A 16,974-nucleotide genomic window follows, 5' to 3' on the forward strand; every position below is an offset into this window, starting at 1 on the left:
TTTAAGAGGAAAGGGAGCGAGAGGGACTCAAAGCAAGGAGCGGCTGATCATGATGAGACAATACAATGGGTAGCTGTGGTTTTTTTCAAAGGTTATTGCCAAAGGCAATGTTTTCTGTGTGTTTCCGTTGCCGAGCAGCCTTCTACCCTGCTCTGCAGCTCTTGTGAACGGGCTCTCCTTGGCCAAATAAAGACCCGCCTCCACTTTGGGGAAGTGTGGAGCGCTTATGTAACTGGCACAGATGGAGCGGAGCCAGCCGGCAAAATAGTGCCGCAGAACGCATGTGCAATGGCCCAATCTCAATTCACTTTTTTTTGTCACTTTAAGCAGTAAGTGCTATGAAAAATAGAACATTAATGTGTCCTTGGCCCTCATTACAAGGAAAGGACTTGATGAGATCATATGAGATCATATGAAATCAGGGTGAATAATGCAACACTTTGATTACACCAGATATCCCCCTGGGCCCCAGCCTTGTTCCCGTCCGCCCTGGATAACTCTGTGCCCACATTCATTCCTCTGAGCCGGTGACATTCTACCCTGCACCGGCCTGGCTGTTGTGTTAGTGGCAGGCTTTGTTGTCATTGGCAAGGCACAACAAAGGCTCCCACCGGCCGCGGCATCCACTGGGCGGCAATAAGGGGAGCCCATTGAGGAGCCCGCTTCTCTTAACCGTTTGGGGCGATGCAAGGCGAAATCTGGTCCTTAACCCTGCCAAATGAGTCCCTGTTGAATAACTGTGTATATAACAATGATGACAGTTTCACAATGCTATTATTATTAGGCTGATTTATATTAATATCGGCAACTATCAACCGACCTGTTTGTATTGTCAGCTCAACATTCAATTCCAAGGAGGGCATGAACTCTAATGGACTGCACTTGTATGTACTGTACCTTGGACTATAATTAGACTCATCGTTTTTTTAGAAGCCCTGTTAGTTTGCCAGGTAACATTCATTATTTAGTCCCCGTCGCTGCTTATTCATGCAAGCTACTTACACTTTAAATAGAGTGAAGATACTGTAAACAATATACAAAAAAATAGAAATCTCTGCGGTTAAACTTGGCTTCATTGAGAATAGCGACATGTTGTTATGTAATTATATCTATCTAAATATACATATAATATTTTTTTTACCTATATAATTTAGGTTGGGTCAAGCCTCTGTGTATTGTGGGAAATAATAGTTGCATAATGACATGCTGTGTGAGTAATCAGTTTACCAATTGCACGACTTAAACCACCCGCTGTGCTTCCAGACCTGTTCAATAACTGGCCCTAACCCCCCCCTGTGCCCTGATAAAACCTGGGAATGACCTCATCCTCCCCCCCCCCCCCCCCCCACAGAGGCAGCTGGAGGCCCACCAGGAGGAGGGCATGGTGGTGTCCCACATGGTGGTGGCCGGCGTGGGCATCTGGATCGCCTTCAGCTCGGGCTCCACGCTGCGGCTCTTCCACACGGAGACCCTGGAGCACCTGCAGGACATCAACATCGCCACGCCCGTCCACAACCTCCTGGCCGGTAGGACTGACGGCACCCCGCTCCGACCGCCGCGGGCTGCTTATAACGCCGGACGAGCTAATGTTGCTACAGGCTGCCCAATAATAAAGCAAGGAGTATTAGTTTAGATTGTAAATGGGGGAAACCGCACTGTGAGTGTGTATTGACAGGGTACAGCACTGGTGGTTAGGGGGTGTAAGCAACAGTGGTTCAGTGGTTCATCCATCGGAAACCGCAACGATTCAGGCTGCCCTTCAGTGTCACTCAATACTCAATGCTGACAGACTTGTATCATCAGAAAACGGTGGAAAGCAGTGTGTTTGACAGTGAACCGGAGCCGTGCACTGTCCTTGATATTCTGCCTTCTGATTGTCCCGGCAAATATACCCACCCCAAGCACTTCCTCCTCTGTTCCCCCCGGCAACGCTCGGGGAGAGCTTGTTTTCCTGTGAGCTCATGTGTTTTTAAATAGGAGTTGTCTAACCGGATGCCTGTCTGTAATTAGCTGACATCAGGCTGGGGGATCATCCAGGGGGCTTTCATCTCCACGACGCGGGCTTCGTCAAGCTGCCGTCAGCTGTCCGAGGCAGCCTCTTCTTGTCTAAACACGGGAAACCTTGGGACGTCCCCTTACACAAGGTGTAAGGGGACGTTCACTGCCTTGACATGCCAGACATTTCTGACATGACAGCATGCGTTTGTTTATTTTAGCGGCACACCTTTCCTATCGCACCGGTACTGCTGCCTCTCTCCGTCTTGAATCACCATCCGAGGAATTATTTTTTTTAATAACCTGTTTGCCAAGGCGTTCTGCGTGGTGACATTGCAATGCCATTGAGCGTGCAGTGATCAAAACACCAAAACAAAAGTCAGAGACGCTGGGCCCTGATGGAGATTGGATGTAAACCAAAAAGTGATTCAGTACAACCAGATGAGTCATGATTATGTATTATTTTGTGGCGCATTGTGTTAATATATAAAAATATTGGTGCACAAGTAGCCATCGGCAAACGACACCTTTTGAAGTGAAGACTTTTTGCCTCAGCCGTTGATCCACGTTGTTACCATGGCGACGGTTAGATCAGGCTAGAGTGTGTGTGTGTGTGTGTGTGTGTGTGTGTGTGTGTGTGTGTGTGTTTGTTTTCCGCTCGCCGTGGTGAACAAGACACTATCTTTCTCCCCACGGTGCACTTGGTCTCTTGTGGTCTCTGGCCAGACACCACGCGGGACGTCCCGCTCAAATGGCTGGTCACGTTACCATGACAGCTAGTCCCGTCGGAGCAGACAGCTGTGTCGGAACATGTAATCCCCTGCTGTTACATCAGCCTGCAAGAACTGTAATAATCTGTCTGCCAGCACACACAAACACACACACAAACACACACACAAACACACACACAAACACAAACACACACACAAACACAAACACAGACACAAACACAGACCACCACACCACACACACACACACACACCCCTGCTTAACATTTTTGATTCTTTGTTCCCAATGGCATTGAGTGGCAGTTTTCATGATTTCGGGTGCATTCCATCTCTTTCCGTGTGCATGCTGAATAATGTAGACGAGCTGTGTCGCTCTTTCCTTGCTCTGTTTGTTCCGAGGATGAGGTCATTCCCAGGTTTTATCAGGGCACTTTGACAGCTTCCTCCCGGAGCGAGGTTGTATAGTTATTAGATGATGCATCTTAACTGTTGTTGTTCATCAGACACCAAGAGCAGCCTGCTGATGAATGTGTTTGTTCTGAGGGGGACAGCCTTGGTTTATGTGTGTGTGTATACAACTACATGTGGGTGTAGATTACCTTGACTGCACTTGCAATCTTGAAGAGAAGAGCTTAAGGTGTGTGTGTGTGTGTGTGTGTGTTGTGGTCAGTAGTTAATGGGTAGCCTGCAGTGTTGTTTCAGCAGCAGCATCATTAGCTGTTGGCTTTGGGCTGGCGTGTTTGGACCACAAGAGACATGAATAACAACAGAAGACCTCCGGTTATTTGCACCAAAAACAAATCATGTTTCCCTTTTGCGTTATTATTATTATTTGTGTGATGTAAAATCATGTCATTATTGGATGATACACAAATCCTGACAATCCAAAATTGAGGAAAGCCAAGTTGGGTTAGGGTTGGGTCTCATTATTATATATTATCTCAAGCAATTTCCTTTTTTACTGGCCCCATTTTACGGTTATGATCTGTCTATGTCTTTATAAACATAGGTCCATGGAGCCCTATCACTATACACTATAATAGACAAACAACCTCTGTTCATAATCTAGACGTACCGATGAGTAGTTCATGCTGTGGGTGAACATCAAACGTCCCAAAGGATGGTGGCCATTTCACGGGGAGTAGAAAAACGCCGGGGTTAGAGCAGCAGTGATTCGCTCAATGTACAGAGTCTTCCTGAAAATACCACGCAGTTATCAGTACAGGTCTGAGAGGAAACCGATTGTTTGCCCTAACTACATTCAGATGAGCGTGTGGTGAAGCCCTCGCTACGGCGTGCGGGCTCTCAGAGCCAGACGTTTGAGGCCTCCGCCTCATCCAGATGTGAATGATAAAGGCTTAAGACGGCTCTGGGCCATTCCATGCCTATAGTAGCTAATGCAGTCCATGCACGCCCCAGAGGAGGTTGGTTCTGGGAAGTAGAAGCAAAAAAAAACAAGCACCGCACATGAAAGCCCTCCGCCCACCACCCAGCCAGGCAGGTAGCGCCACTCAGAGCACTGTTCGCTCACTTCCTGTTAAAACCACTGGCCTTCTACCCTGTTACGTCCCCCTCACCCCCCCATCCCTGCCCCCTGCCTGACCTCCATCGAGGTCAAGACCACCCCACCTCCTGGGTGGGGTGGTCATGTGGATGTGATTTTGCCAACTTTTTAAAACAAATGTTCCTCTCTCTCTCTCTCTGTTCATTGGAGCTTTTTCACACAGTGCAGCAAATCGTGGTTCTGCCAACCTGCGCATAACGTTGCTTTTCTTCTGTGGCATGTTGCGATCCGTGGCCTTTTCCAGAAAGTGCCACACCGTGAGTCCGACAGCAGCTGTGACTCTGAAAGGGGGCGGTCGGAGAACGTTTGTGTGCCGGACGCAGGCGTCCTAGCGGGTAAAAGAGGCTGTCGATCGGTTCACAGTGAGGAGTTATTATGCCATGCTACAGCCCAATAATATGTATATAGACATGGGCGGGGGGGGGGTCGATTTACAGGTACAGGAAACAGGACTGATATTGGATCTGGCTGAATGAGAAGGCCGGTACGGTTCCACTTTTTTCTTTCCTTTCAGACGAGTCTAAATAGAGATGAACGGCGATCGGGTTCCACTGCGTCACATGGAGCGGTGGGCACTTCGTTTAGTTAACAATTTCCTCGACATGAGAAAGAGTTCTCCGAAGGGGCGTTTCATTCAGGCATTCAGCTTGAGTAACCCTGAGAACCGTGTGTGTGTGTGTGTGTGTGTGTGTGTGTGTGTGTGTGTGTGTGTGTGTGTGTGTGTGTGTGTGTGTGTGTGTGTGCGTGTGCATGTGTGCGTGTGTGCGCGCACGTGTGTGTGTGTGTGTGTGTGTGTGTGTGTGTGTCTAGAATAATGGACACACCCAAGGTGGGTAGGGGTAAGTCCGTCTCAGGTTCAGGCACGCTGAATGCCTCGGCCTGCCTGCCTTGCTGCGGGATCCATCACCTTTTATACGTGGAACCGACTCAGAGTGTGATCCCACATAAGCCCATTTATGAAGGTGCCATTGTGTGGCGAGACGGAGGGTGTAGGGGAATGTTGTTAGACAAAGCGGGTCAGACACACACACACACATTGCTTCGTATTTATACGCAGAATCTCCCATCTGAAAGGTGTTTCACTTGTAAGGCCCTTGTGTATGAGGCTTCCTGAGTGTTTAACAGGGTCGGGGGGGTGCTTAGCGTCAACAGGTCACACTGGTAGTGACACACTGTGAGATGGGGTGTTCCCCAGAGAGGAGGCTGCTGTCGCTGGGGTGGTGGCCCTGCAGAAGAGGAAGGAAGTGCTTGTTGCCTTTTGTCTGCATCGCTTTTGACCTAAATATGCAGCCAAGCATGGCCTAATGACAGGCTAACGCGTGTGTGTGTGTGTGTGTGCTCACTGGGGTGACTCCCACACTGTACACATACAATGCAAACCTGCAAACCCAGAGGAGCCTGCATTCGAAGTGAGGCTTCATGCAATGCCCTCATGCACGCTTTTGGTTTCATTTTATCTTGGGTTTCCATCAGGTCATCTTCTATTTTCACAGTCTGGATCGGTTATCGGGTGTTTGGGTTCGGATACTGGAAAAATGAAGTGCACCTTAAGGCCGGAGTGCAGAGCGAGAGTGAAACGATGGAAACACGCCAGGCGTTTCTGCATCCGTAGCAGGGGCGGGGGGGGGGGGTGCCGATGTTTGGGAACGGGCGTCGCCGTCCTACCGCGGCTCAGCGGCGCTGAGTGCGGATCAAAGCGGCGCGCTCCGGTGGGATCGGGGGGCCCGAGCCGGGGCCCTGTTGATGCTCGGCCCAGGTTTTATTTTGGTTCACCCTCTGGGCGGCGAACTCCAAATATTATGAAAGGACGAAGTCAAGTACAACCCTCCCCCCCCAACCCCCCCCCCCCCCCCCCCCCCCCTCTCCCCCGGAGCCGGCAGCCTGAGCCTCTGCTGACCTGGGGTCCTCATTAAATACACATGTAAGTCTCTAGAGGGGGGTGGGGGGGGGGGGGCTGCTGGGGGGGCAACCAGTCCGTCTGCCGATCTCAGACTGCTGATCTCCCATCATAAAGCCCAGGGGGATTACTGTAAGGGAGGGGGGCGGGGGGGCAGGAGGGACTGGGAAGGCGGCGGGGGGAGCCTCTAGTCGGAGTGTTGGGTGTTGACTCATGGCCTCTCACCACCCACGAAGCCCAGCTCGGCGCTGGCTTTCACCCCCTTGGGTTCCCGTCAGAAGCCCTCCTCATCCTCCCCTCTTGTGCAGACACCTGACTAATTATGGGCTGTTACAGATCCTATTCCCATGGGGTTATTAGAGGGGGAGGTGGTGTTTGAGTGAGAGAGTGCCAGGTTCCTCATAATAAGTCAACTCAAGCGGGCTTTCTCCCCCGGTCCAGCAGGAACATGCCACTATCTCCGACTGTCTGTCTGTCTTGTCTGTCTGTCCAAACAGACTCACGGTGGCTCCGCGGACCAAAGTACGGCGCGGTCATTCGTGTTGTTGCAGCGCACGATTGTGAAAGGAGGCACGATTGTTAATGACGGCGTTACGCCTCACTCGTTCTATTGCGTAACATTTTTGTGTTTGTTTGTTCATCTTAAAGGGAGCCATTATGTTGCCCTTTTCACTCGGGTTGAAAGAGAAGTTTGAAAAGCACTGCTTTTGTCCCGGCTTCTCCCCAGGTTGCCCGGGGGACTGCCTGCTGTTAAAAGCTACTGCACTGCAAAACTTCCTCACCCATCCCATTGTATTCCAGTGTAGTATTCCACCTGGTGATGTGGCCCATTGACAATACACTTGAAACATTTCCAGCACATAATGCAGCTCTTGTTTCAGTATGCATGTGTGTGTTCATGGGTTGTTCGACCCTGACACTGAATCACAAAGAACAAGGGGTGTGTGTGTGTGTGTGTGTGTGTGTGTGCGCACCACACACAGCGCAAGAGATAAAACTGTCACTCAGTATGACCTAACAAAATAAACACTGACAAAGGAAACACAAACCGTGGACAAAGCAAATGCTGCAGTGAAGAGGCAACAAAAGGTGTCATTGGCTGACCTCGCACCCAAGTCAGAGCACCCGGGCAGGGTATGGCTCCGGTGTACCCCGTTTCCCCTTACCCAGGTGAACGGACATGAACCTCAGACGACGTTAACCTAAACCCCCAGTGTGTGACGCCGTGTGTCCACAGGGACCCAGAGGGTGACGGTGAGCAGCCTGCTGGTGTGCTACGGCCTGCTGCTGGTGGGCACCAACCTGGGAATGACCGTGGCCCTCTCGGTGCCCAGGCTCCAGGGTATCCCCAAGGTGACAGGTGAGTTCAAAGGCCCCCCCCCCGCGTCTCCAGTCCCTCGTGTCCTGGGGAGGGGAGGGGAGGGTGGTCAGGTACATGCATGTCTTATTGCGCTTAGGGAGCTAGAATGAACTGTGTCTGTTGACCTCCCACTGTCGTACTCTCCTCGGCAGAACATTCCTCCCCGTTTCTTTCTGTTTTCAGTTTTTGTTTAAACTCTTCCAGGACGGGTTAATTAGATCCAATAATTGTGCATAGCTGAAGGAGGCCCCTGGCTTAGGAATGTTTTTTCTACACTTGCCTTTTCCAATTATGCCTTCACCTGAAGGGGAGCAAATGAAATGTCTGATTCTAGGGTGTCCTGCCAACCCGGTGGGCTGACGGTAACACGCGGTTGCATGAGTGCAGTCATTACTCCACCGTGGTGAATTCTCCCTTCTAAAAAATGTACACAATCCCTGAAGTTATTTATATGTCACATATATTATAGTTATAGTATAGGGACATTTACATTGAGGGCATTTAGCAGCTTTTTTTTCCAAAGCGTCTTACAATGAGTACATTAGTACTCATTGCATGCAAACATCCAGAATGCTTGGGTGCGCAACGCAAGCGTGCACGTGAACCCCGTCAGCTGACATGTGTGCGTTCCCCCGCAGGCCGCGGCATGGTGTCCTTCCACGCCCACCACGGACCCGTCCGCTTCCTCACCATGGCCGCCGCCGTGTGCAACCGCACGTCCGGCGACCAGCCCGCCTCCCCCGCGCCCGGCCCCGCCCACACCCCCGGGGAGAAGAGCGGGGAGTCGCCGGAGCCGGGCGCCGTCCCCGCCCCCGCCCCCGCCGCCGCCGCCAGCGCCCAGCAGCAGCAGCAGCAGCAGCGGCGAGGCGTGTGGCTGGGGGAGGCGGGCTGCACCGCCATGGCGCTCCAGGACTCGCTCTCCAGCTCGTCCTGCGGCAGCCTGGCGCCGTCGCAGGGCTCCCTGGAGCACGGCCCCGAGGACGGGGCCCTGTACGACCTGCTGCACGACGCGGCGCAGCAGCAGCACCAGAGGGGCCGCGGCCCCGCCAGCAAGGTGGACGTCAGCTCCCTGCTGGTGGTCTCCGGGGGGCTGGGCCACCGCAGGGTCAACAGGAAGAGCAAGCCCACGCGTCACGAGGACAGCGCCTCCACCATCATGGTGTGGCAGATCCCCCTGCTCAACATGTGACCACGGCGGCGTCAGCAGCAGCAGCGGCGGCACGAGCAGGGGCCGGTGAGACGGGTGCGCCGCAGTTCATGAACGGATCAATAGCCCGAGGACAAAGGTTGCCTACAGAGGTTGCACTTGTGTAGACCTGTTGTTGTCTTTTGTTGAAGAGAGAACTGCCTGAACGCCTGCTGTCCTCGCTCCGACCCTGCAGACCGCGGATGCAGTCCAAACGCACAGAGGCCTTTTTTTTTTTTTTTTTGTTACCCGTTCATATTTTGGAATCAATCAGTTTATTCTTTCAACAGTATGACATTGGGCCTGCCACAAGGCTCCCAGTGGTAGCACGACCGGATGTTCTCATAGACGTACACGCATCCACATGCACGCGGCACATGCACGAGGCCAAAGGGAGCTCCATATAACCACTTAATCATGCGGAAGAGTGCTACCGGTGGACATTTCATCATGGGAAGCGGAAGCCAGTTGATATGGGTGGACTGGTGTGAAAGTAAACACAGCGGTGTCGTATAACAATCCTAATAGACTGGATTCCTCTCCTGCATGTGCCATACCTGTACTTACAGTATTGAATCCTGGGGCAATAGGACTGCAGAAATGTTCGTACACCGAGTGTGTGTGTGTGTGTGTGTGTGTGTGTGTGTGTGTGTGTGTGTGTGTGTGTGTGTGTGTGTGTGTGTGTGTGTGTGTGTGTGTGTGTGTGTGTGTGTGTGTGTGTGTGTGTGTGTGTGTGTGTGCGCGCTTGCGTGCGTGTGTGTGTTTGTATGTATGTGTGTGCGAGGTGTCTATGTACATGTGTGTCTCAACAGAGAGGTTGCAGAGCTGTTATGTTAAAAGCTTTATCCGTTCTCGGCGTATGGGGTATAGGGGGTAGAGTATGGGGTTGATTTATTATATATATATATATATATATATATATCATAATTTTTTATTTGAGATTGGTACACTGAAGCTGACTCATGTCTCGTAGCAGTGTGCAGCTGGAGCAGAGCGTAGAGCTCGGTCTGAACATGACTGAACCAGTGTGAGAGGCCTCACGGAGCATACCTGGCGGGCCAGGTTTCCACTAGAAACAAGTGATGACCAGGAGTGAACGGTTTATTGTTTGACACATTTGTTTCTCTTCTTGTTTAAAAAAAAAGTGTATTACAAAAAAAAACGACATGCAAAGCTTTACTTTTGCCACGGCCTCCATGTACTTTTTCGGTTGTATCTTAACAAATTATATAAACATTTCATTCAAACCTATTTGCGTATTTTCACTCCATTCTTCTCTGATTTTTGTATGCTCATGTTTGAGTTTCATTTCTCCTGCCGCTCTGTGTCACCCACGCCTACAGACTCTGTTATGCAATCCTGCTTCAGCAGAGTGGCAGTGTGGCCAATGGAGAAGAAACAAAACACAGTCTTCTTTATCTTCTCCCAAGGGTTCACTGAGCCCACCTTTCCTCATTTTCTTCCATTGATGTACTCTGTTGTGCTGTGATAAGACCTCAGCTTGTATTGAGCCGCCATAGAGAGTGAATACTTGTATTGCACGTAATGCAATAATGATAATAATAATGGTTTATTTAATCTGGATAAACTCAACCAAGCAAGCAAGTTAAATTTGGGGTTTTATTACCGGCTGTTTCTATTTGTCTGGCTGCAATCACATTATCATGACGACCCTGCAAATGGGAACAGTTTGTTTTCCATAAGCCTGTTAAGGGGTTCCATGGAGATCCAACTCTGTGTGTATCGTCGTTATCAGTCTTTAAAGGTTTCCCTTCGTTTTGTGTACACGCAGCATTTATCTACCCAAGAGAAGCAATGCTCTACAGAAGCTCTAGCCTACAGCTCTGTTGTACACTACTGTTTTCATATCTGACGGGCACAGTGGCGCAGACGTGCAGCGACAGACACAAAGAAAGGTCACTTTCCATAGCCGGCCCTAATATCTTACTTTTAAAATGAATGCCAAAGCTAATTCAGTAAAACCTGTCTGTTTGCATACTTATTTCATACTAACCATATAAAATGTGTTGCAAAAAATGGTGACTGGAGCTAAACATCTGAGAAAAATAGTTAGGCCTACTTAATATTTTACACGGTCGTGACAGCTGTCATCCCGAAGCGCTCGGTAGTGAAGGATTGTCGCAGGAACCTCAGATGTTGATGTCCATGTCCTACAGGCTGCAGCCAGACATTATTGCCTGACGCGGGCAGTGGATGCCACTGCGTGCCGTGGCGATCTGTGTAGGGTTAATGCCAATATAGGGGGAGTGGTTTGGATCAATTTACGACTGACTGTAGGCAACATTGCAAATCAAAACACAAAGCACTGCGGTCACGGCATCTACACTTAGGAGAAGCGCGGTCACGTCATCTACACTTGAAAAAGTAATTGCGCATCTACATTACTTTGTACGGTAAATAAGTTTTGCGCCGATACTCATGGCCATGTACTTGGATAGCCACGAAAGTTGTTGAAAACGGCAAAGATTCTACTTTTCTTTCTTATTTTCCTTTGTTGAAATACATACGTATGCCCTATATGCATATGCTTTGTAGGAAAATATAGAACATTCATCAAATAATCAAATGAAATTGGCATACTCCACCATTGTCTTGTTCAATGTGTACCTAGGTACCTGTGCTGAAGTGCTTTTACAGCAGCAATCTTCAATCATTAGAAGTCATCCCGAAGACGCCTGCATTATATAGGTAGACATGGGTGGTAAGACCAGCTGATTTAAGTGCTGGAGACAGAGGTTCCTGAAGTCCTGCATATGCTCGTTGTTTTTCAAACAAAGTAGTTGTGTGGATGCAATGTCAAATATAAAACCCGACCATCCATAGCAGGTCAAATAATGGATATAGTTAATATAAAAATTGGATTTGATATCTGCCTATATTGTAACACATCATGTGTGTTGGGGATAATAGCAATGCATCCATATTGTGTGAGACATGTATTAAAATTAAAAAATAATAATAATTTCTGTTTTAAACAACTTTCGTGGCCATTCGAGTATATATTTCTGAGTTTACGAGGTGCACTGGAATGCACCACAAAGTCCCTGCAGGCGCAAAAGCGCTTTACCGTACAAAGCAACGTAGATGCGCCCTTGCTATTTTAAGTGTAGACTGCGTGACCGCGCGCGATTCTCCGAAGTGCTGATGGCGTGACCGCAGTAAGGCAGCCGGAGAGTGCAGCTCGGCTTAAACGTGCACTCGTTATTTCTTAAGACCCGAGCGGTGGAGAGACATTGGATGTGTGAAGCGCTCCACAGCTCTAACACATCATCTCAGAAGGAAAACAGCCTACTCTAGGGGACGTTCACAGCATGGTCCACAGATGTGTGACCTGCATGATAATTCGTCGTTTCTGCGTCTCATTCTGAGCGGAACGTAAGGAGACGTTGCATCTCGTCGGGTGGCTGTGGTGTCACATACCGAACAACCTCCGGATCCTCCGATGAATAGGTCAATCGGTCACTCATCTAGGAAACTATACTGCCGGACCACTTGATGCATTATTATTGCGACTGCCTTACATAACGAGGCTTGGTGGGGGATCCCGAAGAAACTGCTGCGCTTGGCTGATTTGTGGCAGCAAGGGAAACGCAAGTAGGTCAAAATAAGAAAGCGAAGAAATGTCTCGTGATGTGTCGTAACTATGTCTGTTCTGCTTTGCTATGAAATGATACAGTGCGGTGTTTCGTCGGTCTCATTGGATTCTCATAAGCCTATCTGTTGTTCCCATGTCATCGTATTCATGGATTACCAATACAGTCTCTCACAGGGGAGCGCATCACCCACTGGGCATGCGCCCTTCGTGACCGTCTACCCAAGTCGAGGCAACTAGGAATGGACTCTTTTAAAAGATCAATAGCAGGGTAAAGTAACTTTAAAGATTAGAAAGGTTTCATTTGGTGTTGTCGCAGCACCAGCATGGTCAATGTATATTTACCTGACGTTGTGTACATAATGGTGCACTATAGATGTACCATCTAAATCATAATTCATGTTAGGAGCTACACCTGTAGTTTGTGTTTTTTCTACTATTAAAAGGGTATATTATGGAAAAGCAAGCAGTGTGGAATCTAGTGGGGCAATGCTATTGTCCCTTTGCATTGTTTACCTTTATTATAATTGTTCTTAAAAAGAAAGCGGTGGGCAGAATGTACTTTTTGGCTCTGTTTCACACTTTCAAACATTATCAGAGATACAGCGCCATCCAGTGTTTGCCCGCAAGTCGTTTTGCAAAAAAAAACGTTTCCCTGTTTTAGATTTAAAAAATTGTACACTCATGTTCCTCTTTGTTTGCTTCATATAGGTGAAAAAAAAGACCAACATTAAGCTAACATGATTCACCAACCCACTGATTCCTGGCACCAGTGAAAAGGTGAAGATGAACGGGAACCAGAGGCTGGGAGGAGAGACCTTCATCATGGAGGCTGACGTCATTCTTCACACTGTAAACTCTGATCTTGCCTCCCTCTCGGGCATAGATAGGAAAACATGTCCGGCTCTGCTGAAGAAGGACAACAGTGCCCCACTTATCGGGGAATTCCTGCAGTGCAACCAGCCTCTCGGTTCAGAGGCTCCGGCCACATTCGAGAGAGAGTACCTATTGGATGGCAAAATGACCTTCGACGATCAGACTGGGGACAGTTTGAACATTGCTAAGGATCAACAGATCCAGATGTCAAACCATGAGGCGGGTCTTGAAATGAGGGAGGCTGTGAGCCGCAACAACCTCAACGGTAAAATGGGCAACAGTGACAACCAGAGTGAGGTCAAGGCAGACATTTCCCACGCTGGGGATTCCTCCGTGTGCTTCCTGAACCCCGGAGCCCGAGAGGAAGCAGATGGAAGTGCATCAGCGAGTGCAGAGGCTTCTCAAAGGGGACAGTGTGAGATAAACACAGGCCAGGGACAGGCTGTGCCTGACACTCATTGTATTACCACTGGCGGCCAGCCAGGGCTAGCGGGGCCGGTTCACTCTTCCATTCTTGGATCCAGTGCATCTCATCAGCCCGACGAACACCATTCGGGTGGATGTTCCGGGTACAGTGGGAGCCTCGGGCACCGGGAAAGCAGCCCGGGAGCAGAGAGTCCTCTGGCTGCGAAGGAACCCGATTTGGTCATTGAAGTGGGCGGGCAGAAAATCAACGCTCACAAGGTGATCCTGGCGGAGAAGAGTGACTACTTCAAAGCCAGGCTCTCGCGGGACATCCTCAAAGTGAAGGGGCTGAGCTACAAGACGCTGTCCGTGCTGATAGACTACATCTACACCTCCCGGATGAACGTGAGCAAGGACACCGTGGTGGACGTCATCACGGGGGCCAAGATCCTCCAGGTGCCCTGCGCCGTGCAGGCGGCCATGGACTGCATGTCGGAGCAGCTCACGGCCGAGAACTGCTACGAGGTGCTGAGCATCGCCAAGAAGCAGCGTCTCAACGAGCTCAAGGAGACGGCCTACCGCTTCATGAGCGACCACTTCCTGCGGGTCCTGCGGGACCCCTCGGTGTACGGCCGCCTGACGGGCTCCGAGAGGGACCTCATCCTGAGGAAGAGGACCGAGGGCCGGCAGACGCTGATGGTGGCCGAGGTCAACGACGTGTTCGACCGCGTGGGCAGCAGGCCGGCCAGCCGCTGCAGCAGCCGGCCGCAGAGCCCCCTGTCGGTGGCGTCGTTCGACGAGGGCCACATGATGTACTACTACAACGAGACGGCCGACGACTGGAGGCCCCTGACCGCCATGCCCGAGGACATCAACACCAAGGGCTGCGGCATGTGCACCATGTACAACTACCTGTTTGTGGCCGGCGGGATCAAGGGCTACGGAGAGCGGGGGAAAGTGTCCGACCGGGTCTTCTACTACAACCCCGTCGACGACCGCTGGACGGAGGTGCGCCCTCTGAACCAGGCCCGCGCCCAGCTCAAGCTGGTGTCCATGGACGGCCACCTGTACGCCATCGGAGGGGAGTGCCTGTTCACCGTGGAGCGATACGACCCGCGCACCGACCGCTGGACCACCGTGGCGCCCCTGCCCAAGGGGGCGTTCGCCGTGGCGCACGAGGCCACCACGTGCAACGGGGAGCTGTACGTCTCCGGGGGCTCGCTCTTCTACCGGCTGCTCAAGTACGAGCCCAAGCGGGACGAGTGGCAGGAGTGCCCCTACAACAGCAGCCGCAAGAGGTCCTCGGACATGGTGGCCCTGAAGAGCTTCATCTACCGCTTCGACGTGCACCGCGAGCAGGGCGTCAACGTGTTCAAGTACAACACCATCGTGAAGATGTGGCAGGACTGCGCGTCCCAGCGGCTGGGCAGCGCCTCGCCCTTCCGCTGTGCGGTGGTCGGGAACTGCATCTACTGCGTCAACAAGAGCCAGACACTGCAGTTTGTGGTGGAGGAGGAGGGCGCCCACTTTGCGGAGGAGCCGCTGCGGGCCCCGCTGGAGGCGAAAGGTGTACTGTTTCCGTTCGTGCTTAGTTTGCCTGAAAAGCATGAGGCGGTGGTATAGTGGGGGCACGGGCTCCAGAACAATGGTATGTCTCGGAGTAGAACTGGAAAAGGCGACTGGCCGACCTTTTTGATTCTGTGTCAGCATTATATTTCATTGTGTCCAATGTACCTGCTTGAAGTGGAATGTGTGTATTTGCATGGCAAGTTCATGTGTCTACAGGGGCCAGCCTTAAGAAAGGGACGAAAATAAACTTTCAGATTTGAATGAATGGACACAGCAGCACAGCTGTAGATAATTACAGGATGGACCTTAGGTGGTTGTGGATTTTCTATGTTCACCATTGTTTTTGCGCACTTTTGTAAATTCAGTTAGCAGAGATATTGTCAAGGACGTATTTAATTGTTGACTATGAAGAACTCTTTTAAACATGTTGGCTCCATCACACCTGGATATAGCTCTTATTTAGACTTGTCACAAGTTTTTTATTTCAATCCAAATCAATTGGTGACAAGGCCACAGTATAAACCACTGACTGGACAACACAGTTCCCAGAAGCCTCATCTCGACTGCCTTTGAAGTGCTATCACAGCGTCTATTATATGGCTATAGACGTTATTAAACACATGATGCTACCCCTGTAGATTTCCAGAACATGATTGTGCTTGATGTTCATATTAGAAACCCTCTTTGCTTGAGGTCACCATTGTTGTGATGTGGGTATGCAAAGCTTTACACAACATCAAAATAAGCATTTTCCATTTGGATATTTGTCATGTTTGGAAATGATTGGCTTATTTAAAAGGGGAACGTGTGTGTATATGGATTTCAGACACTATTTGGGTTGTTAGTACAAACTTGGTTTAAAGTGGTTAAAACATGTTTACCACATTCTCCAAAGAAGAAATAGGACTTAAATGAGACTAAAAGAGCACTATGTATCTTACAGATATTTTTTTGTCATGCATTGTTTATCAGGTACTGATAGCATATGAAAAGCACTCCTATGACTTACACACCATAACCCCATTCTGAATCAAGTGTTTCCAATAGGATGGCATCATATCTGTCCTAAAAGCACTTTGAGGAAAGTTCAAAATAACCTATGCACAAAGGCACTTCTGACTCAATTGATTCAGAGAAACTCCCATGTCACTTATAACAAAATAAGATAATTCCTAAGAAATATTTTATTTTCTATTTATGCCACAACCCAATAAACTGCACATCATGTTGAGTTCTGACAATATTTGCCATTGCAATAAACTATCAGTGAGTTTTGTTAAGCTACAGTCTGGAAAGGTGGATTTTCCCAAGAGGGAAAGAAATGCTTTTAGTTACGCTTTACAATGTTTCAGAGCAGTCACTGTGAAAATGTATGTGTTTGGAATGCTGGTTTAGTATCTCCCTGGAATCAATATTTTTTTAATCTTTTTTGACTGAATGCGCTTTTTGTGATGATGGTACAATGATGCGATGCAAGTTAAAAGCTTTCTGTCCAAGTCATTTTTATCAAGCTTAAAGTTAACTAACTGTTGGATGCTGTCCAAACTAAGTGCTTCAAATAAACCATTTTGTGGTTGAAATTTTGATGAAAGGTATACTCATTTCCCTTTAAGAATGCTAAAATGCAAAAACTTATTTGCTCTTGTTTAAACCCATGTTGCCGTGAAATGATCAAAGAATTGAAAGACACTGGAGACCTCACAAGCAAGGCAGGGGCGGTCTCCATGGAAACCTTATGTCACATAGGAAACGTTACAATGTCATGGGAATTGTCACTTCCG

General features: G+C 49.5%; 2 protein-coding genes across 5 annotated transcripts in view; both read left to right on the forward strand.

Annotated features, from left to right (window-relative positions):
- arhgef10 (Rho guanine nucleotide exchange factor (GEF) 10) overlaps window positions 1–8,733 on the forward strand; it is a gene marked incomplete at its 3' end in the record, with an annotated part of 50,562 nt that extends 41,829 nt beyond the window's left edge. For both annotated transcript variants that reach the window (XM_084482266.1, XM_084482267.1), the window contains 3 exons: window positions 1,352–1,526; window positions 7,422–7,544; window positions 8,183–8,733. In XM_084482266.1, coding sequence (XP_084338392.1) covers window positions 1,352–1,526; window positions 7,422–7,544; window positions 8,183–8,733 — 849 coding nt within the window. The remainder of the gene's footprint in view (window positions 1–1,351; window positions 1,527–7,421; window positions 7,545–8,182) is intronic.
- Window positions 8,657–16,742, forward strand: kbtbd11 (kelch repeat and BTB (POZ) domain containing 11). 3 transcript variants are annotated; one of them, XM_084482269.1, is made up of 3 exons: window positions 11,914–12,345; window positions 12,511–12,614; window positions 13,055–16,742. In XM_084482269.1, exon 3 carries the CDS (start codon window positions 13,130–13,132, stop codon window positions 15,245–15,247), a length of 2,118 nt encoding a protein of 705 aa, XP_084338395.1. In that variant the 5' UTR covers window positions 11,914–12,345; window positions 12,511–12,614; window positions 13,055–13,129; the 3' UTR covers window positions 15,248–16,742. The 3 variants fall into 3 exon arrangements, with proteins under 3 accessions (XP_084338396.1, XP_084338395.1, XP_084338394.1); XM_084482270.1 differs by lacking the exons at window positions 11,914–12,345; window positions 12,511–12,614 and adding an exon at window positions 8,657–8,778; XM_084482268.1 differs by lacking the exon at window positions 12,511–12,614.
- Window positions 16,743–16,974: the final 232 nt, after the last annotated feature.

This window comes from Micromesistius poutassou, assembly GCF_964030765.1.
Source record: "Micromesistius poutassou genome assembly, chromosome: 17".
Taxonomy (NCBI): Eukaryota; Metazoa; Chordata; class Actinopteri; order Gadiformes; family Gadidae; genus Micromesistius; species Micromesistius poutassou.